Here is a 23,528-nt window from a genome sequence, read left to right on the forward strand (position 1 = left end):
TGGTAGATCCTACCACAAAGGATTAAATCCAAAGTAAAGAAAGAGTGTCTGGACAGGATGAAGAGGCTTGCTGTTCTATTCCAAAAGGTCTTCCACAAGCTCTAACCTCCACTGGAAGTTGATGGAGCCAGATTGGTTCTCCCAGCCACCACAGTAAATCGTTTTGCTTTTGTGGGCAACTATTTAACTGTCAATTCCTAGAGCCAGTCCTGATAGCCAGTCAGTTAGCCATTTAGCTAGCAAAACTATCTTCCTCATTGGTCTTCTGATCCATGAAAAGAAAGGATTATGGTTATCCAGACAACTGGTTATATTTCATGACATTTCAGACTGATATCTCCTACGTAATTGCTCTGCTAGAGAGCCATGGTCCACCTATCAGATCAACATCTGACAGTCAGACATGCAAGACTTGCATCATTTTATGAGAAATCTCTGTACATTGAGAACGTGCAAGACAAGTAAAAGGCATTAAATACACACCTATGCACCATTTTGATATATATGTTAACATGCAATTAAATTTGTAACATCAGAATTTTGTGTTTATTTATGAATGACATGGTAGATATATGGAGCCTTTAAGAGGGAATCTTGAGAATCTACTGATTGAAGAATTAGCTGCTGTAATTTTACTGATGGTTTCCTCACCTATAAATCTGTGAGAACTTTCACACTGCCAGCACTGGCAAAGGAAAAATTACATTGCAAAACATCTAGATACTAGATTGTTGGGTAAGCTCTATGATACATTTCCACACTATAAACATTTAATGAGATTTGCTCCCAACAGACTATTTACTACATCAATCTATTTCATGGCGCTGTATTTACAACAAGAAGATAGAGCAAAGGTTATTTCAGGTCCTTAGCCAAGAGAACTTTACTAAAAAGAAAGAAAAGTGCAAGCATCTAACTCATCATTTTAAGAAGTGAAATGCTCCATAAATTTTGCTTTATCTATCTCACAGAGCTTCAATTCCCATTTCTTACCTAGGTAAAAATATATTTGAAATTCCATAAACAGCTTTTTATAACAGCCAGACTTTTATGTTCATATGTTTCCAAATAAAAACAAATAATTATATTATTGCTTTAAAATGTAAGATTTTGTGATCATCGCAAATCTTACATTTTAAAACAACAATAAAATTATTGGAATGTCACTGCTTGCCTAAAGTCAAGATAAATTCATCTGGGGTCAGAAGATCCAATTTTTTGTCCAAATTTTGTTTTAAAAATGTGTCAGCAACACAAGTAAATAATACCTCTCATTTAAAGTGTATCACTTGGCATTCAGACCTTAAAAAATCAAGTATTACTGCTAAATGTTTCCTTTTTTCTTCCATTTATTAAGAAATAGATTAGAAACTATAATTTTAAATCTTAGTGTGAGAAGCAAGGAAAGATGACAAGAAACATACAAGTGCAGCCTGTTCCTTCGGTGGGGGGGAGCTTGTCAGATTCAACTTTGAGCATGATCAAGAGGTCTGTTTGGATCAATAAGCCATCATTACAAGATCTCTGTCATATTTCAATGTATTTCTCTAACCTTTCATCGAAAATTTTAGACAAAATCTATTACCGTCAATCATAATAACCCGTTCTCCTAAAAAATTTTCAACATTGGAGTTCTGAGGCTAACAGTATGATCGTTTCCAACCAAAGAGACCTGTATTTGCAAATGTGGCTAGAAACTTGTTGACCTGGGCCTGCATAAGTTACAGCAGATGAGAGGCATGGTCTGCAATCTCATCTACAATTTTCGGTAGGACAATGGAGATTAGCATTGATATGAGGAAAGCAGCCATGAGAAAGAGGGAAAGCTCCATACAAGAGTTTAGGATCAGATCAGGAGTAAAGATCTGACTTTCTCCAAGTATTTGCTTGAATAATAGTAGGAAAAATGCACAATTTGTAAAATCATATTGGTTATATCACTTTACCTCATGATAAGCAGAAAATATAATTGGCTTTCTAAATCCTTCAGTTCTATCAATTATATAATGATCCCAGTGACAAGCTTTGGAATAAAGGACTTTAATCTGAGTTCCAATGCAGTGAAAGTAGCAGAGATCACCATCATCTCAGAATCACTGTTATTTGTTAACTAAACTCATGGATTCTGTCCATGTACTGAAGGATGTATCTGTCCCTATCATTACTGACACACTTGGAAACCATTCTTCCCTGCTGTTCCAAGGAAGCCAGATATTGCACAAACATGACTCCAAACTATGTGAAGGAAGTGATCTGTTTCAATGAAATACTTTAGACTGATAATGTTTAAACTAGGATTAAGTAGAACATTAGTTTTAATGTCTTTAGGTCCATCACCTATGATACCAATAGTTAATTTTACAATAAAATAATGGAATGAACCATTTTTCAAAAAATGTTGCAGTGTCACAGCTTTACATACCTCAAGTTCATCAAGCGCACTTCCAAGAGTAGCTGCATGAGATGCTGGTTGTCCCATTTTATTTTCAACTCCTTGGGAAGCATTAGAAATTACATTGAGAGCATTCTGTATTTCATTGCAAATTGAATCTTTGCTGGCTGTAAGGGATGCAACATCTGAATGTTCCAAACAAGCTGAACATATTGAGTGTAGGAGAGATGAATTTTCCTTCAGGGATGCACGTGCTGCAGCAATTTCATCTCGATGATTACCAGATTTCAAATCCTGTCAGCAAAAGAACATGCTGTTTAGTTCAAAATGCACTTCAAAACTGACAAGTAATGTATAAACAATTTTTTTTCCTGTATCTACTCTGTTTAAGGAAACATTGAGTTAAATTCATCAAAGATTGTGAAAAGGGGCTACAGCAGTACTTACAATTGAATCTTATTTATCTCTTGAGAAATGAACAAAGTCAGTGCAAAACAATCCTAATTTTTATTGTGTCATAACCAGCTCCATGAACTGTCCACATTTCGCTTGTTTTCAAGCACAGTTTTACTATGAGAAAACTAGCCAGGAAATTACCTGTCTCTCTTCCCAAATATGTCTTTTGTCATAAGGAACAGAGGATGACAGAGGTGCAGGCAGGGTTAAGCAAGGAATTCTGTGACTGCTGCATCTGAACAAATTCCCCATGTTTCCTTCCCTGCCCCACCAGCCTATGTCCAGAGCACACTGCAGGAAGGAACAGTACAGGTCAGGCATGAGAATCCTGTACTCATGGGAAATGGAAAGCATAGAGGGTGTGGAAAATTAAAAAGGTGCTCAAGAGAAGCCACCTCCATGAAATGTCCCTGCCTGTTTCTCCTCTCTCCCTGCTGTGTACACCTTTTAAGTATTCAGGGATTTTACTGGACCCATTTTGCTCCTCCTGTCTTCATGCAGATCTTCTTGAAATCCTACTGCCTCCTGCCAGGCCAGACAAGAAAGAACACAAAGCTCAATGGAGCTGCCAAGGCAGACTTAACTGTCACTAGGAATCAAGCTTGGGAGGTATTATTTGGACAGTAGAAAGTTATGGACTTGGGGACAATCATGCAGTCAACATCAGGATTGTAAAGAGCTTGCTGTTTCATTAAACATTCTCCCCACTGTCCTGCATCTTGTCCCCTTAGGAAAAATAAAATTAAAAAATAGTATTTGCAAAACAGCTTGGGTGAAGGAGACAGTTAAATTCAGGGGGGAAATAAAAAAGCAAGGAAAACAAAAAAGTATCAGAAAAATAAAAGCCTATGGCACCCGCCTCAAATGATGAGAAGAGGCACAATAAAGAATGAACAACAAAATGCATACAAAACTGCTTCCAGCCTGTTCCAAAGCAAGATGAAGCCCTTCTAATTATTTGCCTTTGCATTGCATCAGGGTCTCTTTGCATTATTTACAAAAGCATTGCAGCATTGACTTCTTTCTGCATAAAGTTCATAAGTTTATGGTTGAATAAAATAGCATTCAAAATTAAATGAACCAGTCCTATGTTTTTAAAATCTTATTTACTGCAAGATGTGCACTGGACACAGCACTGCATCTTACTTCCTCAAGCTAAATTGCACATCTCATGGATACAGTAAAACAGAGAGAAAAGGAGCCATGAACAGAAACACACAGTGTTTAAACTATATGATCAACTGAATAGAAAACTGAGTTATTTTCTTGGGCATAATACTTAACATAATTTTACACTGTCACTAAACCAATATATAAATGAATAACCATGAGGGAGGAATTACTTCATTGCCAGGTAGTTGTCCGACCTCTGAAATTGATCCAGTGCACTCTCAGCAATTTATTTTTAAATACTGACTCTTGTTCTCATTATTCATGGATTCACAGAATGGTTTGGGTTGGAAGGGACCTTAAAAATCATCTAATTCCACCCCTCTGCCCTTCCCCTAGACCAGGTTGCTTGAGGTCTCATCCAACCTCGCTTTGAACATCTCCAGGAAGGGGGCATCCACAACCTCCCTGGGTAACCTGTTCCAGTGTCTCACCACATTCACTGTAAATAACTTCTTCTTAATCTCCAGTCTAAATCTCCCCTCAAGCTCAAAGCCATCACCCCTCATCCAGCCACTACCCATGTCAAAAGTCCCTTCCTCGATTTCTTGCAGGGCCCCTTCAGGTACTGGAAGGCAGCTCTAAGGTCTCCCTGAAGCTTTCTCTTCTCCAGGCTGAACAGCCCAAACTCTCTCAGCCTGTCCCCACAGGAGAGATTCTCCAGCTCTCTGACCATCTTTCTGGCCTTACTCTGGACCCACCCCAGCAGTTCCACGTCCCTCTTATGCTGGGGGCACCAGAACTGCATGCAGTGTTCCAGGCAGGGTCTCGCCAGAACAGAGGGGCAGAATTGCCTCCCTCATCCTGCTGGTATATGGTTGCCTTCTGGGCTGCCAGTGACCATTGCTGGCTCATGGTGAGTTTTTCATCAACTGACACCCTCAAGTCCTTCTCTTCCAGACCACTCTCAAGACACTCCTTGCCCAGCCTTTAGTTGTGCTTAGGATTGACCCAACCCAGGTGCAGGACATTGCACTTGGCCTTGTTGAACTTCATGAGGTTGGCTTGGGACCACCTTTCTGGCCCGTCCAAGTCCTTCTGGATGGCCTCCCTTCCCTTCAGCATGTCAACTGGACCACATCATCTGAAAACTTGCTAAGGGCGCCTCCATCCCACTGTCCATGTCATTTAGTAAAATGTTAAACAGCACTGGTCCCAGTACCGACCACTGAGGGATGCCACTCATCACTGGTCTCTATTGGGACATTGAGTTCTTGATTGCAGCTGAGTGCAGCCATCCAGCCAATTCCTTATCCAGCCAGTGTGCCACCCCTCAAGTTCATGCTTTTCCAATTTGGTGACCAGGATGTCACACAGAATGGTGTCAAAGGCTTTACACAAGTCCAGGTAGATGGCATCTCCTGGATTCACTAATTAGTGAATCTACATTTATTTACAAGACCACAAAACACAAGGAAGCTACAGACCTGGAGACACAATGGTAAATCAATACAACACTTAATGCCTAGCTGTCTTCTATTCTTAACCATTTCTTACTTTGCTGCATCATATGCAAATAAACAAACTCAACAGTCCTTCCAGCTGATATTTCTCCTCTAAAACAGTACTAACCAGGAATTAGGGGTTCATGAGAAATCCAGTACTAGCAAATCAAGTAGCACAAAGTTGGCAAGTCAGCAATCTGGCATCTGGAAATGTGTTTGGAAATAGTAAAAAAAAAATTCAGTATGTTCATGTTTTTAAGACACGATGTTTTGTTTCATACAATATTGTGTGGAATTTCAGAACCATCGTATTGGTAAATTCAGCTATTAAGAGTTTTGGTTTTGTTCAACAAGATTTAAAAATAAAAATGCTTTGACCCATGAAAATCGTCACTATGTTTTTCAGTTGTGATCCTTGGACAGCCCGAAAGAAGCTGTACGACCATTGTTCTTTGCCATCTTCATGAAGAATTAATTCTGCAAGATTTTTCATATGTGCAGAAAGAGGCAATTCATAATTTTAGTCTCATCTAAAGAAACAGGTCAAAACCCCTATGATGTAATGATTACCAAATCTCTGCATGCATGGATTACCAGAATAATGTAAACAGTTCTGTGCAAAAGTTTGTTTCTGCAAATATATTGTCTGCAAACCCAGTGCAGAAACTGTTTGATTCCTTTTTTACTTGTCAAAGAGAATATACCACTAGGAAACACAAGAAAGGACTGAGAAAGTATCTAACTTATCTTAAACTATCTTTTTATAGAATGTATTACTTGAGAGCTACAAACAGAGTGGTAACGTTCTTCTAATAACGTTCATCACAGTTCTAAAAACAAGTTGATGGGCACTGTGATAAATTTGAATGACCTGCACACCTTTAGACAAGTTTCCAAACCAAGACTATAGACTTTAAAAGGTCTGAGCATTCAGCATGTCAGACCTGGCTGAATGGAAGGTTGGACTCAGACAGGTACCCTGTACATAGTGACCTTTGCCCAAATACACTACATATATTTCTGTACAGAATGCAGTAAGACAATGTGTTACTCAGGGGTGTAAAGGAAAAGTAAGTGCATACAGGATTGAAATCTGTGAAACATGACTCCAGAAGAAGAGGAACAGAAGAACACAAACTATGAGTATGCTTTTTGTTACTCAGAGATTGTTTTAAGTATAGATGGATCATATTCCACCTGCACAGAGACAGAAGACAAACAGGACTACAGAAAAGAAATATTCCAAACGAGTTCTTACTGCTGTTCTCTTTACACCACAGTATCTCAGTGTCTGTAGTTCCTCCAGCTATATTACTGACCTTTAATCTATTTTTCTTTTTCTTCACAGCTTACCATTTCCTCTTATTTCAACTTTTAGACTTTTTTTATACTTGCACACTGTCTGCACTGGTCTGGGATGTCTCCCTCCATACTAAGTCAGGAACTGAGCTCTAGCGTATCATACGAGACAGCTGAGATCAAAGTCAATGCTGTCTGGGCCCTGAGAGCACTACTAGGCCCAAAAGGCCCTGTCCAGCCTTAGCTGGGGTCTTGACCCTTTGGACCCTAGAGCCCCATGTCTGCGCACTTTGGGATTTCCCTTAATTCCTTCTTTAAACTATGTCATAGCAGTGCTGGTATCTAGCTCAGCCACAGCTGCTCCCCTGTCTGGTCATAAGCTCCCCCAGTCCAAACCTCAGCCCACAGACTGACCCCCTCAGCTCAGTCCTGCCCTATTTAAGCCCAGTAATCCCTTTTCTGCAAACATATACCACTTAATATATGATTTCACAAAGGTTTTCTCCTAGTACAGTTATGGCCACATTTATCATCAATGAGCTTGTCTGCAACTAGAGCAGGAAACATTCATCAGAGAGGGGGCTATGAAGTTAGGAACCACCAGGCCTTATCACATCTTAAAGAGGAGAAGGCTAATGAAAACGCAAAGGAGACAAATCAAAGAAAAAGAAAGGAAATGCAGCAGAAATAAAAATTAAAGAGAGGAAAACAGGAAATAAGGGAGACACAACACAAAAGAATGAGAATGAAGAAGTATAAAGAAGATTAAGATAAAGAAATAAAGAGGTCAGTGATGCATGAACTCCACTTCATTCAAAGCACTTGAAAATAGGATAGCCAGTATAGAAACACCCAAAAGTAGGGCAGCAGCAGCCTACATTCCTCATCTGTAATGAGTTAAGTGGCAAACTTCTATTTGTAAAGAAAAAAGTTTTTTAACATTTCTACCTGTGGTAGTTTCAGGCTGTGCCTAGAAAATTTTCCACAGATCTTGAATAGAAAAGTGATAGAATGTAAATTGCCATTTGGATGTAAAAGGGAGAATAATGATAAATTCTAAATAATCCCATTGGTTAAATAATTAACATAGTTAGTCTGGTAAACTAACTATCTGTCTTTTCTCTTCCTTTGCTCTGGCAGATACTAGCTTCTGGCTTCTGCTGGCTTTGCTGACCTTGGCTGCGTTGCTTTATTGTGGCTAAGTTCTAACAAACAACTCTCTGCTCTTTCTCTTGTCCCGTGTACAGGGGGAAGGGAAGGGAGCAGGGAGGGGGAAGCTATTGATAGCCCCCTGGTTTGTCCAGAGGGGTTCTTGTACTTTTTATAAATATATGTAAATATTGTATATTTTGTACATATTCATCACGTTTCATTTCTAGATTATAGTTTTGCTTTCCAACTGAGCTGGTCTGGCAATTTTATGTTCCAGGGTAATTTTCAACCTACCACACTACCTAAGGAATACCTTATTTTTATGCCTCTGTCAAATATAATTTAAATTTTTCTGAAGTCCAGTGTTTTTATGGCTGTCATGGTAGGGCCATGACATGGCCCAGTACAAATCCAGACAGCCCTTAAGATGTCTAGACAAGGTCCCTTTCTCTCCCCTCCTTCCTGCAGAAAAACAGGGCAATGCAGGAAAAAGAATAAAGGGGACAGGACTTCTGCCTGTCTGGTAAACAAGATGTTTACCTGGGATAAGAGCACGTAAACTGACCAGTGCTCCCCCAGAAACACGACCTTTGTTTCTGCCTGTTTCTGTTCTGGTCGTAGCCTGGCAGAATGCCTTTCCATTGGGCAGCTACACGTTAGCTTCAGTGCCCCATTGGACCAACTGATCTCTGGCAAGTTGTACATATATAGGTTGACTTGGTAATCACCTTTGCCTTGCTTCAAACCTTGCTTTAACCCTTGCTTTGCTCTTGAACCTACTTGGACCCGTCTTGTATGAAAGCTGCCTCGAGCTGCCATGCCCTGCCCTGCCTCAAGTGCCTGGTGCAGAGCCTGAGATAAAGCCATGAGCCATACACAGCAAGCCAGAGAAGCCACAAGCCTAGAAGCCGGATCCGCCTAGCCTGCTTCCCCTTGCCACTAGAATCGTGCCGTGCCTCAGTTTACCCAGAAGCCAAGCAAGTGCCCATTACAAGCATCATTAACTGTCCACCATCCGCTGAAGCCAGATCAGCCTGGGACCATGTGGCAAACCCTTCTTGCCGGCAATCTGCCATGCTAGCGCCATATGAGAGGACTCTAAAGCTAATGCAACAGCAGCAGCAGCATCCCCCATGTGGGTAGAACCAGCTGTAATTAATTCATTGCCCTTTGGGTTTAAAGGTTCTTATCAAGCCTCCCCTCGCTGTAATTCAGTGCTATCTGCTCTTGGGGACCTTCTCTTTCCAAGTTATTGCCTCCTAATTTGCATATAATTGTTTGTATTTTGCCCTAAGACTGTATATTCCCATTGTAAATATATATTCCAACCGTACAATGATCCTATTAAACAAGTTTGGCAATTTTCATATCAATAAAGGGTTACTAATATTTTTATTAATACCCATTTGCCATATCGTTTATTATTATTGTAAGGATAATTAATACTCCCCTTCACAAAAATGGCATAATTTTATTTTCTTACCTAAACTTCCTTTGTTTTCAGTGCTTAGTCCTTAACATGACTTGGAGATATATTTCTTTCAGAAGCCTGTTTAATAGCTTAGTGTTATAGCTTGATACAAGTTGCTTAAAATTCCATTTTGCACTTTAAGGTCTATAATACGTTGGATAACATCCATCCTTGAGAGAAAAGAGTTCAGACAGCTGACATAATTCTGGCAGTCAAGATCATTAATAACATAACGTTAATCTTAATTTAAACGTGAAGTATCAGCTTTCAATAAACAAGGAATTTATACACCCACATCTAAACAATACAAGGACAACAGTGCCAAACATGGAGCTTGAAGAAGTAGGAAGTTCAGAAAATTTGCTAAAGCAAGACTTTTCATAGGAGTAAAGATGCTTGAAAACTGGTATATGTGAGAATTGACAGGTTAAAACTGTTCTCTAAACGCTTATGCCAAAATAAAATAAACAACCATAGCAAAACACATCAACAAGATCTTTCATACTATAGTTATTTCGAGTGTTTGGGAAATACAAGGTATCAACATTCCTGTACAGTAAAATGCACAGAATAGAGCTGTTAAAGCTTTCAGGAAGTATTTTGGTCTGGAATGTTGTCAATGGAAGATGATTAATTGAAAAAGGTGGCAGCATGACATTTATCCACAATTACTTCTTTCTGTAATTTTATTACATTCTCATCATACCATATGTTATCATTTTTTACTTGCTTCCTTTTTTGAGGTTTTAAAATTAGAAGGGATTTCAGGGGGATTTGGGGATATTTATTAAAATGAAAACTTGTTTCATTGTCTGCCTTAAAGGTATTAAGCTACTTAGAAACAACTTAAGCAAAACTATTAGTAGTGGAATATATGGTACATTAGCATTCTTACTGATACACAGTTTAACAGACATAAAAAAAAAAAGATCTTTTACATCTAGTCTGTTCTGTCTTAGCCTTTTTATGCAAATTACCATATCTAAACACATTCTATCTGCCATACTTAGGATCTTTTTCTCCAACAATACAGCTCCAGTTCTCCCAGGTACAAGTTTCTTCAGATCTTGAACAGAGCACAGTTCAGTTTTCCTAGACTTACTGTCACAAAATGAAAGTTGTAAAATCTTCAGCAATGAGCAGGTACAAGATTCGCATCAGGCAGACTGTTCAAAGTGCTATTTTCACATATATTATATACTCAACAATTCTTCATGGCCCTTGCCCTTATTCCTCTATCAAACTCCAATTAGAGTTCAATAATTTTTGACATTTATTAGTATGAATACTTCCCTAATATTTCATATAAGCTACTTTCCTTTTTTCCTAATTAAAAAATCCAGAACTAAAGCAAGCTGAATCAAGTCTATCAATGCCATAACATCACAGACTCTCTTAAGATGCACACATTTCAAACACTGCAGGAATATTGAGTTTTGGTATCATGAAGACACATACAATTGACATGTGTAGAGTGGCAATCAAGCAAATGGAATTGAAGTGCAAATCCATCAAAACAAGCTCATTAGCATTACCAATTTCAGAAACAGTAACAACAGGCTTTGGGTTTGCTGTTCTGCTTAAACTGCAAAATAGGCTGGTTCCAAGTATTTCTCATGGACAATATTGTTTCCTTTTTAATTTCATGTATATCAGTTTAAGTTTTTTACTGTTTTCTGCATATCTTGCAAATACTTTTAGGACAGAAACTCCAAGCAAGAAACCAAAAGCCATAAGCCCTTGAGCTCTGTACTGAATGTTAATGCATTTGTATATGATAGATTTAATACAGAACTGAGAATAAATTACTTCCAGCAGCTGCACTCTGCACCTATAAATCGCTGCGAGTATCACAAAATCCATGCAGAGGAAGAACAGCTCTATAATTTACAGCATCAGTATCTGTCAGGAAATGCTGCAAACATAGAACATGATTTCTTCATTTTAACATTCCCATAAAAATTAGAAATTGCCCTTACATAGATCTATTTAGATTAGAACTTTTATTCATCTTCCCAGACAACATTTCAATACAGAATAAAATTTAATTCTTGCCAGCATTAAAGAAAATTTGAAAAGCATAAACATCAAAGGAGCTTTCTAGAATACATATGAGAAATGTATACCATGCTAATCATTCCCTTTTTACATTTTACGTAGAATAAGCTTTAAGGAAATCAGAAAAGTGTAGTACTTCGATCACTGGATTTATTACACAACATATGTATGCTACATAAATCCACAAGAAGCAAATCTCAGGGAAAAAAGTTTAAAGACTTGGATTTTTCTCAAGATGCAGTCTTATCAACAGTAATGATAGCTAACATATCACACACATTTTTTCTTTATGCTTGAAAGAACTTTGTATCCCCACAGCACGCTGTGACTAGACAAAAAGTATGACCTAACCTACCATAAAAATATATAATGTAACAGAGCAGCCATAAAAATGGTATACCAATAACTAAAACCTGCAAAATGTAATTAATTTTACAGATGAATTCCAAAGTTGTGAGACCTGAAGTTACATGTCCATTCAACAGTTATACATGGCTGCTTGTTTGTGAACGCTCATCAGTGGATTTTTAGGGATGAACGAGATCTGAATTTCTCACTAACAAGGAGGTACAGCTTATTAACCTGGGAGGTTGATTCAGAAAGTAAGAAAAAACTTCTGAAATATCTTTTTCAGACAACAAACATTTTAACAATTGCATATATAAAATACACTTTGTAATAACATATCCATTAACACAAGTAATTTCAGAGTCAGTGGAACCAAAATTATTTTGTGGAAGACATTACAAACAGTTTCTTTAAGAATGGGATCAGTATGGAACTGCCTTTCCTAGTACATCAATCAACTTTAGAGACTACTGTCTGTTAACAGAAGGTTAAATGCCCATGTCTGCTTCCAACTTACGGCATTTCATTATTTTTTCTTGCAGAAAATGAGAAAAGTTCCGATATATATTCCCTTTTATTTAAACTGAATGCTTTATCAGAAGTTCAGTCACACGAAAGCACCCAGACTGATCAGAATTCAGCTTTATTTCTGTTTCAGACATGTAACACTACAAAACAGAACAGCAATCCTGTTTGTATTGTCTCACAGGAAACCAGTTGTTAGAATTCAATGTGTTCAACAAAATTCTTTACCTTAATACAAGGGTACCTAGAAGAGACAACAAGCTCTAAGACTGCCCTGTTCAATGGAAACAACATCCAAAATAGAAATTTTCTTATTAATAAAAGGGGAAAAAAAAGGGGAAAAAAAAGTGGAAAGCAGTCACAGTTCAAAGTTCATTAGGAAAAATTTGCTAAGGACCCTACAGATGCTGTGAAACACTGAAATTTTTATCTTCACCAAATTGTCCTTCAATAGATTAGTTACAGTTGCATTGTACCTCCTAAAGAGTAAAACATTAATCCACACTCATCACCATCAGAAACAAACCTGCATAACTTTGTTTTCATCATCTCCCTACCTCAGAACACATCAAAATAGTCTATGATGGTCCTTCACTTGAAAGAGAAGAAATGGTGAAGGACTTCCAGCTTCATGCAGCAGTGCAAGCAGTTTTGCTGAATGTCATCCACACATTCATAGTGTGTTGACTCATCTAAGAGAGAGAACTCTACAGGTACCTTTCCTTATATTTGGAATTTTAACTTATTAAATTAATCTTTTCTTTAGAAGTTGAAAATTTCTGTAAATGGGTAAGAATTGTTACCAAAATTGGTTGGGTTTAGGTTTTCCTTTTCTTCTTTTTTCTTTTATTCTTTAAATCACAGATTGGCGTGTGTTGGAAGGGCTCTGTGGAGATCATCTAGTCCAACCCCCAGGTATGGAAAAATAATGATGAATTAAAATAATATCTGGAGATTCACCTAATTAAATTGTTCAAGAACAGTTTGAGTTTAAGGGTTTTGTTTGTTTCTCCAGAGTATCAAATTCTTGCTTTGGAGCAACTTCTGCTTTTTCTTATAAACCTCTCAGCATTACAAGTCTTAATAGAATACACTCATTTCTGTGACTAAAGGTTTTGCATAAATGGTAATGAGGTCAGATTTTCAACTGAGAAAAGGTCATTGTCAAGGAAAATGCCCTCACCAGCAGTGTTTCTAGTTAGAAACTGCAATACTTCATGGACCTCAGACAACTCGGGTAGTCTAGGACTGCGTTCTCAGTTAAGACATGTTTGCATTACTCAAATTTAACTGTTTCTAAATAAGCTACTGTGCCCTGTTTAATCAAAAGACATCTCATTAGTATTAGTCAAACCCTAGAACCTTATAAATTGTAAAAGAAATTATACAATCTTCAGGAAGCACTTCAAGCACTCATGCTAAAAATCTTAAAAAAAAAAAAAAACAAACTAACAAACACACCAAATTATTCTACTTACGAAAGACAATGGAAGAGGTTAAGAATACCAGTCTTTTTCTGCTTCCCCGAGTCATAATGCAGGAGAAAACCCCAAAGTTATGACATGATTCTGTGCAGATAGTTTAGAAAAAATACAAGTATGTTTTATACTTCCCTAGAAATAAATCACAAGCTTTCAGGTTGTGATTTCAATCTTTCTCGAGTTCAGCAGAAAGTAGCTAGAATTGTTAGTGGTGCTGGAGCACATAGCATGAGGCTGCAGGAATTCCATTTATTCAGGCTTAAGAAGAGAAGGTTGCATGTGGTGGGTTGAAAGAGAAGGATCCCATTTATAGTCTGCCATTACAAAGAGAGATGTCGTAGAGAAGATGGAGGCAGACTCTTATCAGACATGCACAGCTAAACAATAAGAGGAAAGCAAATTCCCACCATAAGTTACAGGGAGAACAACAGTTCACCACAACCGGGTAATGCACTGCAAGAGGGACCTAGAGAGGCTACAAAATTTTCATCCTCAACAATATTCAGAAGTCAGCTTCTTTTAATATGCAGTGCTGCAGTTGCAACAATAAAACTCAAGTACAAAATACCCTACAGCATATGGTTAGGGCACTTTTCAGAGAAAAGGAAGCTCAGAATCCATCTTCCAGGGAGAGGAGACTGCCAAAAAAGCCACAAGCAGGGCAGACAAGGTCAACGAGCAGAACAACAGTATCTCCACCTCTTCCTTACTTGTCACAATTAAAATACTTTTTAAGCCTATGACACAAATTCAATGTGAGCAATTTTAACTAAATTGGCTTTAAAAAATGTTCTTTAAGCAAGTAAGTTGCTCTGCCATACTAATTATAAGCCATTGTGTTGAAGTAATCACATACTACTCTTCCAGTCACTCAGTGCATACATCGGCTACTTCTCACAAAATAAAAGCAAAACTCTACAAAATTAAAGCAGTTATCTGTAATTGCCATGTTAGCCTTTGTAGGCCTAATGGTTTGCTGTCTGAAGGCTTTCTAGTTTTTCTGTTTATACCCCACCGAAGCTCACTCATCATCACATGGCATATTTCTTACAGATTACCAGACACTTGTCACTTACTTTTCTTGCCAGAATGTTGGCCAGTGCTTTGGCCTGCTCCATCAGCTTCCTGCATAGACAGCCCCTTTGCTGCTCACAGCAATAGCCCAAGCACTACTTGTGCTCAGAAGCCCACCCTCCCTGACCCCTAAGGAGAACAGACTTCATAACAGTATGGCTACATATCACAAAGTGGAAGTTCAGCAATTATGACATGAAAGAAAGAAGTTGGAAAACAAGAATGCTAAGGAAAGAGGTAGAGAGAAACTTACAGGCAACAAGCAGAGGGAACAGCAGACATAGCCATCAGGCTTCAATATTATGTCTTTTAAGGCCCAAGACTTCTCAGGGCATGAGATTGGACAGGTAAAACACAGCAGTCCCTCCTGATAAAAGGGGAAAGATGGATTTCATCCCAGATGTGACCAAACAGAGAGAGAAACCTCAGTTTTTCTGTCCCCTGGTTTCCTTGACACCAGACTCCTTTTTCTTCTCTGGATGTGTCAAGGAAGGACATAACATATGGTAGATGGGAGCAGAGGCTCAGCAACCATCACTGAAATTACTACCATACATGTAACCTTGTATTTTAGGTTTCATTTCTTAAGGCCTCATCAGTAAAATGAGGTCAGGTAAGACAGTCTAAGCAATAATGTACTTCCCATAACCAAATCATTTATTAAGCAGAAGCCATCTTGACAGATGCAGCATTTAAGAACTTTTTTTTTTTCCACACTTCATGCAGAAACTTAGTGCTCAGCAACTGCTGAATACTCAGAGCCTCTGTATACTTTCCACTAGCAGCCATTCCTCTGAGATGAATATCATGCTACTAATGAGCCTACCATTTTGCATTGTTACTTATAATTTGACTAATCAGATCTGATCCCAAATCCCCTCAAGCGAAGGGGAAACCAACGCACAAATCTTTGCAAAAATTGATGAGTAAAATACCATAACATCAACAACAACAGCTTTCTTTTGAATTTCTGGATCTTTTTTTCAAGATGATGATTTAGGCATTTATTTAATTTCAACATTGCCTAGTTAATTAAAAATTAATTACTTTCATCTCGTTACAGTACCAGTCTTTTGTTTGCAGCACACTCACAAATGCTGGATGATTTGTGTAATTTCCTGGGTTGCTGGAACTAGGACACAGTAAATTATATTCTCTCTTTATCCACCCTAGGACACACTCCAATCAACAGAATCTCTTATAATTTCAGGACTGTGAATTACATTTATAGAAATACTGCAGTAGCATTCTTTGTCTCAGAAAGTTTATTTAACATAAAAATAACCTTTCCAAAATGTTCCTTCTCATTCTAGATTCTTCTTGTGATCTATTAATATAGCATTTCAACTTTTTTCATAAAACAATGCCTCACCACTAAAATGATAAACCACGCCCAACGACTATTTAATCCATTTGCTTTTATTATTAGAATATTGTTTCTGAAAAGTGAACAGAACATTTAAAAATGTAATCCTTCAGAGACCTGATTTTCAAAGCTAAAAAGTATAACTGTTTACTGAAAGGTTAACAAATCTTTTGTATTTTATTATAACGGTCAATTTTTACACACTATGGAGAAGTTATTCATGCTCTGGAAGAAAGCTGCAGCATTTCTAATATAAACATCTTTCAGCATGAACAGGAGATGCACCTCTGTATTTGTGTATTTCAAAAGTGATATTCATCAGTTTCCCAAAAAAAAAAAAAATTTTGTTTGTGAAACATCTTCTGGTGCTAGCTTTTTAAGAGAAAAGGCAAAGGATTTCAGTTCCTCTGCAGGAACAATTTGCTTTAGGATTGCATAATCACAGCTGGGATCAAAGCATCGGCACACAAGCACTGCAGGAAGCCAATATGACAGAAGCCCTTCTCCTGAAACAGAGAAAACGTAACAATGTACAATGAACAGAAACAGTTCATGCTACAAGGAAATAAGAGAAACTACATGGAAAGAAGAAAAACGTGTGAGCAGAGGGATGAACCATTTGAGCCACACATTCTACTTGTTCTCTTAGGGACAATCAAGCTAGAGGAAGAAAACGCAGTAGGAGGAGACAGGAAGCCTTCTATGGTTCTGTAGCAGTCTCAGGAAAGCTAAATAATGCTGCACTTCAACCATTTTCACACTAATCAACTGCCAGTAAAAACTACTTCTATCTCATTCTACAAAGCTATATATTTTCCAATTTTGGGGAGTATTTTTGTGTTGGATAATTTTGGTGAGATTTGTGGTTTGCTTGAGGTTGGGTTTTTTTGTGCTCTTGAGGCAGCTTTTTTAGTAACACAAGCTGAAACCAAAGAAATCTGTTTAAAAATTGCCCAGATCTCCAATCTAATTTCAGTGTTCTCTATCCCACATTCTCTCTACAGAATTGTGAACCGGAAACTGCATTAGGAAATAGTAGCACAGAAATCATTCTTCTGTTAAAGAGCTATTTATACACTAGTATAACAACAACAAACTCCCCCCAAAAGGGCATTTAACAAATCCATACACTTGTATTTTGTATACTTACTCAACTTACAACACCCACACAGCAGCTGTGCAACGTCTGTTATTAACTATTTTTTCTGGTTTTTAGACACTCTTCTTGTAACTTAGACAAAAACCATTTGTCCTTGTTATGCACTCACAGGATGCCAACCTCAAGATTTAAAATCAGTCTCATCAATCACTTTGGCACAGAAAAATGCCCCAATATGCAAAACATTTTAAATTCCCTGAGCACTGTTTTAAACAACTCTGAACTCAGATTTGTGAAAGCCAGTGACATTTGTTCAGTCTGCTGTTGGTTTAGCCTGTTAATGCCACAGCAAGAATAGGAAGCTGCCAAAAATCCAACAGCATAACAAGAGTTCCCTCTGGAAAACATTTTTTATAACCACAGGCTCCTCAGATAATCAAAAAAGAAACATCTGTACATCTCTAGAAGAACTTTATTTTTTTCTATCATAACAAAATTATTTCAATAACATTTGTATATTGCATTCAATAGCTGTTATATTGCAATGAAGCATTCTGGTAGTTCTGGACCAATGTAATGACTTTTGTCAGACAATTTGGGATGCCTGGCAGCTCTCCTTATCAGAGAATGCTTCTGGACTTGCACCTAGTCATCTGCAAGCAGGTTTGTCAGGTAGTGAGAATCACTCAAAATAGAGAATGAGATGTATAGCTGACTGCTGGTAAGTACATGAACTATATACTGAGAATTGCAATGGTGACAATCACAACAGCTTACAGTAATTGGTTAACTAGCAAAGTATTTTTTCTGGCCTGGCTAAACTTGCAAGTTCAGTGCATTGCAAATACACTGGTATAAATGGATGGACATGCAAGAGAAAAAAAAAAGCAGAAAGTGTGCAACTACACAGCCAACTAGCAATATAGGAGGAGTCAGAGTTCATTATCAGTGCAATTCAAGTATACCTCAGAAGCTTTTCCCACTGGTTGCTGCACAGGCAGCAATGTGCCCTTGTGGCCAAGAAGGCAAATGGGATCCTGGGGTGCATTAAAAGGAATGTATCCAGCAGATCAAGGGAGGTTCTCCTCCCCCTCTACTCTGCCCTGGTGAGACCACACCTGGAATATTGCATCCAGTTTTGGCCTCCCCAGTTCAAGAGGGATAGGGATCTACTTGGATCTACCTGAGAGAGTCTAACAGAGAGCTACCAGGATGATTAAGGGACTGGAGCACATGCCCTATGAGGAGAGGTTGATTGACCTTAGGCTTTTCCGTCTGAAGAAGAGAAGACTGAGAGGGCATTTAATAAATGCTCATAAATATCTGAGGGCTGGATGTCAAGAGGGAGGGGACAGACTCTTCTCAGTTGCACCCTGTGATAGGACAAGGGTCAATGGATATAAACTGCAGCACAGAAGGTTCCACCTCAACATGAGGAGGAACTTCTTCACTGTGAGGGTCACAGAGCACTGGAACAGGCTCCCTAGAGAGGTTGTGGAGTCTCCTTCTCTGAAGACTTTCAAGACCCATCTGGAAGCATTCCTGTGCTACAGTCTATGGTTCTGTTCTGGCAAGGGGGTTGGGACTCGATGATCTCTGGAAGTCCCTTCCAACCCCTAACATCCTAATATCCTGAGTCTTGAATAAAAGGATTCCTCTTTTAAGTGAAAATTCCACGTCAAAGTGGTTGTGGAATAAAGGTTAGGATCTGTGGCTTGCTGTTAAGTTGAAAGAAGTGCAACATTCATTACTCCCCTCAGAAAATAAAGGGATGATTATTATTACTTCCAAATAAGGCTCATCCAACAGAGAGGGTAGATTTTCTGTCCCCCCTCAGACAATGCACATTAAGAGTACTGCAGTGTGCAAAACCTTCTTAACATTACTACTCACTCACACTTCAGTGAAACCTCCAGAGACAAAATTTATAGATTTTGGAAAGCTTTGCAAAGTTGCAGTTCAAAGAAGCCTTATATTGTCTAAAGTGCTCTTTCTGTTGTCTCCACTCAGACAAAAAAATCACTTGGAATGGAAACCCAGTGTGCTCCAGCTTGCTCTGAATAGGATATAGATGAGATTAATACAGTGGCTGCTGGAGAACGAGCAAGAGCTTTGACCTCCCAACAACTGAACACATTTCTTCTCTGTTTAGAAGTGGGGTGTAAAGTGAAGGAACTATGCAGAACCCTTCTGTGCATACCGGCAAAAACTATGACTACCTAAACCCCGTATTTCCCCAAGCATTCACTTCTCAATGAAGAGGCTTATTCTTTTCTGTTATAAAGCAAATAAACATCTCCAGAGGATAAATCAGTAAACCAAGTTCCAGCAACTTTCAAATTGCAAAGAAAAACTGGTTCAGAAATATAGCAGCTTGGTTCTTGAAGAGAACAAACCCCTCCCCCCCCCCCCAAAATGTTACTGATATCTTGCTCTTTTAAAAAAGCTCCTCAGCAATCCATAGACCAATGTTCTGGCCTATTGCTCCCTGTCAAGTTCAGGTTCAATTCCTACACACAGGGCACCAATCCAGGAGAAACTGTAGAGGATGACTAAGCTTTTAATCATTGAGCTGGAAACAGTACCGGGCACAGCATGACCTTCGAATGAGAAATAATTTATTTTCAAATAATTGACCCAAACTTTATTGTTAGTTAAGTAATAATTTATTCTTCAGTTTCTCTCCCAGAGATGTACAGGATTTTCCAGAAGACTATCTATCTATACACCAACAGCAGGAAACACTGTTCCAAAGTCATTAAAACTCTTTTTCTGTAAGGAGCACAGTTTTGGTCTCATGAGAGACTCAGCATCTACTCTCTACTAAGGTCATTCGCTTACTCAGGTTCTGATTCCACAGAGAACTACACAAATCTCACTGAAAACACAAGTGATGCCACCAACCTCCATGGGACTGGGGACATACTTTCTACTTCATTTGAAATAATTACAATACCATTGGTAGACTAATAAATGGACAGAAATGGCTGCCAGTAAGACAAAGAACACCTGTTGCATGCCACCTCTGATCAGCAGATTTGAACATCTGGTCTTCAAATGACAGCCCGAAATACTGCCATCAGATCTTTGGAACAAACAGTTCATCAAACATCAAAATATCAAAGACTCTACTCAAGTCCTCCTCGTAATAACTCCTAAGAGAAAAATCATTCTGTCACTTAGATGGAATACATCTCTCCGAATTTGCCAGATTCTTTGATTTTAGAAAAGATGAACAATTTACTTTTTAAAAGCAATCTAAGGCTTCAACTGATAGTTTAGACAAATCACAAAGCAGGACTGCCTACCAGAACATCTATGGGTAAAGAGTTTATCAATTTTCTGTTGTCCAGTCAAAAGAGAAAACCACGTATTTTCTTTCTGAATTCAATTGAAGGCATTCAGCTTTTCATGAACAGACAATTCATGATGGCAGTTATGAGAAAACCAAGAGTCATATGCTCACAATATGGCGTAGTTAACACAGCCAAGAGATCAAGGCAGTCTGTCTTGCATATCAAAATCCAGATATAATCAATATCAAATCCCTGTATCTTCCACTTTCCACATCAGTGCACAGGATCTTCAGTTTTTACAGATACATTTTTTTTTTTGGTCAGGATTATGGTTCCTTATACCACCACAAATAGATTAACTTCTGTAGTACTCGATACTCCACTCTTTAATGCTACAAACTTTTCTGAAACCTCTTTGTAGCACTTCAGTGAAACATTCAGTTGAGGGAGGTAAGAGCAACTCGAACAACTGTACAGAACTATTTCTCTATTTATGCCACTTGCAATTCTCTAAATCACACGGATTTCTTTTGAAGAATATTATACTTTTGCATTTGCAATTTATTATCACACTAAAGATCAAATGGATAAGCTACAACAACGAAATTCAGTATGCTGCTTGTTTCATTAGGAAGTCCTGCTGCAACACACTATTCAATATTTAAATCATTGAGAGAAAGAAAAAAAAATCTTCACCATACTCAGAAGTAGTTTGCTGGGCAACAGGTTAAAAAAATAAATGCCAGGAACTAATTTTAATTTCATTTTATTTCAGGAAATTTCTAACAGTTCAGGTTTCTCATATTAATTATCAAAAGTATTTGCTCGGGACAATCAGCAAAAGTAATTCATTTGCTGCAGCATCTTCAGTGCCAAGTAAAAACATGTATGAATGAAAAAACAAGTAAATGCACAGAGGGAGAGTGCCATTAGAAATAAGGCTATTAAGCTCAAATAAAGAAGTTACTAGGTCCAGGAGACATCAGCATTAGTTATACAAAGACATACAACTGGTCCATACAGCTGTTGCTATGTCATGACTGGAATTACATGGAAAACCAGAAGGTGTTTGGTGAGCAGCAGAGCTAGACAATAGGTACCAGACCTGCACTACTCACTGCCCAACCTTCAAAAAAAGCACTGAGTCATCACCTGTGAAGGGCTGAAACATTTCCATTAAAAAGAATACTTCCAGTTTATCGATTTCTTTTTCTAAGTTGTGGTTGAGTATTTCCTGGCAAGCCAGCATATCTCACAAACAAAAAAAACAGTGCTAGCACTAAACGGAAGTTGTGTTCCTGCGCCCAGGATCTTGTCTGAGTCTGACGCCAGCTGTCACATCTATTTTTAAACCTCTCTCTACATATAAACAAAGTGCTTGCGCCCCCAGAAGTGCGCAGGACTTTAAAGCAGTTGAAATGTCCCTGTCATGCTGCTGATCACAGGAGTGATCTCCAACTAGGGGAGCAGGAATGCACAGGAGGACATGAGACAATCAAAAGCCCTGGCTCTTCAAGGAAGAAGGCTACCATCACCAAACCACCCCAGAGTTCAGCTGCATCCTGAGTGATCACAGGAACCCAAGCTTGTGAACTTAAAAGTCAGCTCTCCCTCAGGCTTTCCAAGGTATTATGATACGGATCTTGGAGCTTATGATATGCATCTTGTAGCAATTGGACACACAAAGGATAGGGTACACAGCCAGAAGGCCAGGAACTTGGACCACCTCTGGTATACTGCGTTTCCTGATATTACTGTTACAAAACTGATAATTTCATTTACCAGTTCTTTTGTTAATTAAAAATGCACGAAGACAACAAAAACATTCACAAAAAATTATACTTCCCACCAGTAATCACTCCTTTGTACTAAGGATTATTAGACATGGATGTTGCAGTGGGTCCAGAGGAGGCCACAAAAATAACCAGAGGGATGGAACTATGTTGTCCCATGAAAAAAGGCTGAGAGAATTTGGTTGTTCAGTCTGGAAAAGATAAGGCTCTAGGAGACCTTACTGGGACCTTTTGATACTTAAAGGTGTTGATAACAAAGATGAGGACAGGATTTTTAGCAGGGCCTGTGCCAACAGGACACAGGAGGATGGGTTTAAACTGAAAGCAGTGAGATTTAGACTAGCTGAGGGTGGTGAAATACAAGTTGCCCAGGGAGGTCATAGAATTCCCATCCCCAGAACCATTCCAGGTCAGGTTAGATGAGGCTTTGAGCAACCTGCTCTCGTTGAAGATGTCTCTGTTCACCACCTTTAAAGGTCCCTTGCCACCCAAACTATTCTGTGGTTCTAAGATTCTATGATTATTAGCTGAGGATCTGTCCCTCGAGAAAAGTTGTAAACACAAAGAGTGGAGTGTATGCAGCTTTAAAAATGTATTTACATCAAATACTACTAAAAAGCAATGCTATTCTGATTCTTAGTACAAACTACTTCTCTAAATAAAACACTTTGAGTGCAAAAGTAAAGTGAAAAATACTAACATCCAGAGAAAAACCCAGCCAAAGCTTTCTCCCCTCAGCCTTCATCAAGATTAAAAAAAAACACAGATAAGAATTAAAGCTTTAGTAAGAGGCACACACAAGCCACTGAAAACAGAGCTGAGCTGGAACAAAACCCTCTGACAGTTCTTAAAACAGTGAGAGATTAGGCAAACACCTAATAGAATTACTGTGATGGATGAAATATCTCTGCCTTAAACACAGACTCAGAAAGCTAGAACTGCTGCAAGGAAACACAAGGCCTGGACATCTCAAGGTCATACATAAGTAGTTAGTAGTTTTTCACAGCCCTAGAGGACAAGTAATCAAAATCACTGTGAATTTCATATATATTCTTTTCTAGCTACTGTTTGACTAAACTATCTGTGAAAAGGACAACAGCTTA

The 23,528-nt window shown here is 38.4% G+C and overlaps 1 protein-coding gene across 3 annotated transcripts in view; it reads right to left on the reverse strand.

The window, feature by feature from the left end:
- Positions 1–23,528, reverse strand: part of CTNNA3 (catenin alpha 3) — a 409,043-nt gene that overhangs the window by 330,477 nt on the left and 55,038 nt on the right. For all 3 annotated transcript variants that reach the window (XM_054382672.1, XM_054382674.1, XM_054382673.1), the window contains one exon: positions 2,423–2,686. In XM_054382672.1, coding sequence (XP_054238647.1) covers positions 2,423–2,686 — 264 coding nt within the window. The remainder of the gene's footprint in view (positions 1–2,422; positions 2,687–23,528) is intronic.

The sequence above is a fragment of the Indicator indicator genome, chromosome 7 (assembly GCF_027791375.1).
Source record: "Indicator indicator isolate 239-I01 chromosome 7, UM_Iind_1.1, whole genome shotgun sequence".
Classification (NCBI taxonomy): Eukaryota; Metazoa; Chordata; class Aves; order Piciformes; family Indicatoridae; genus Indicator; species Indicator indicator.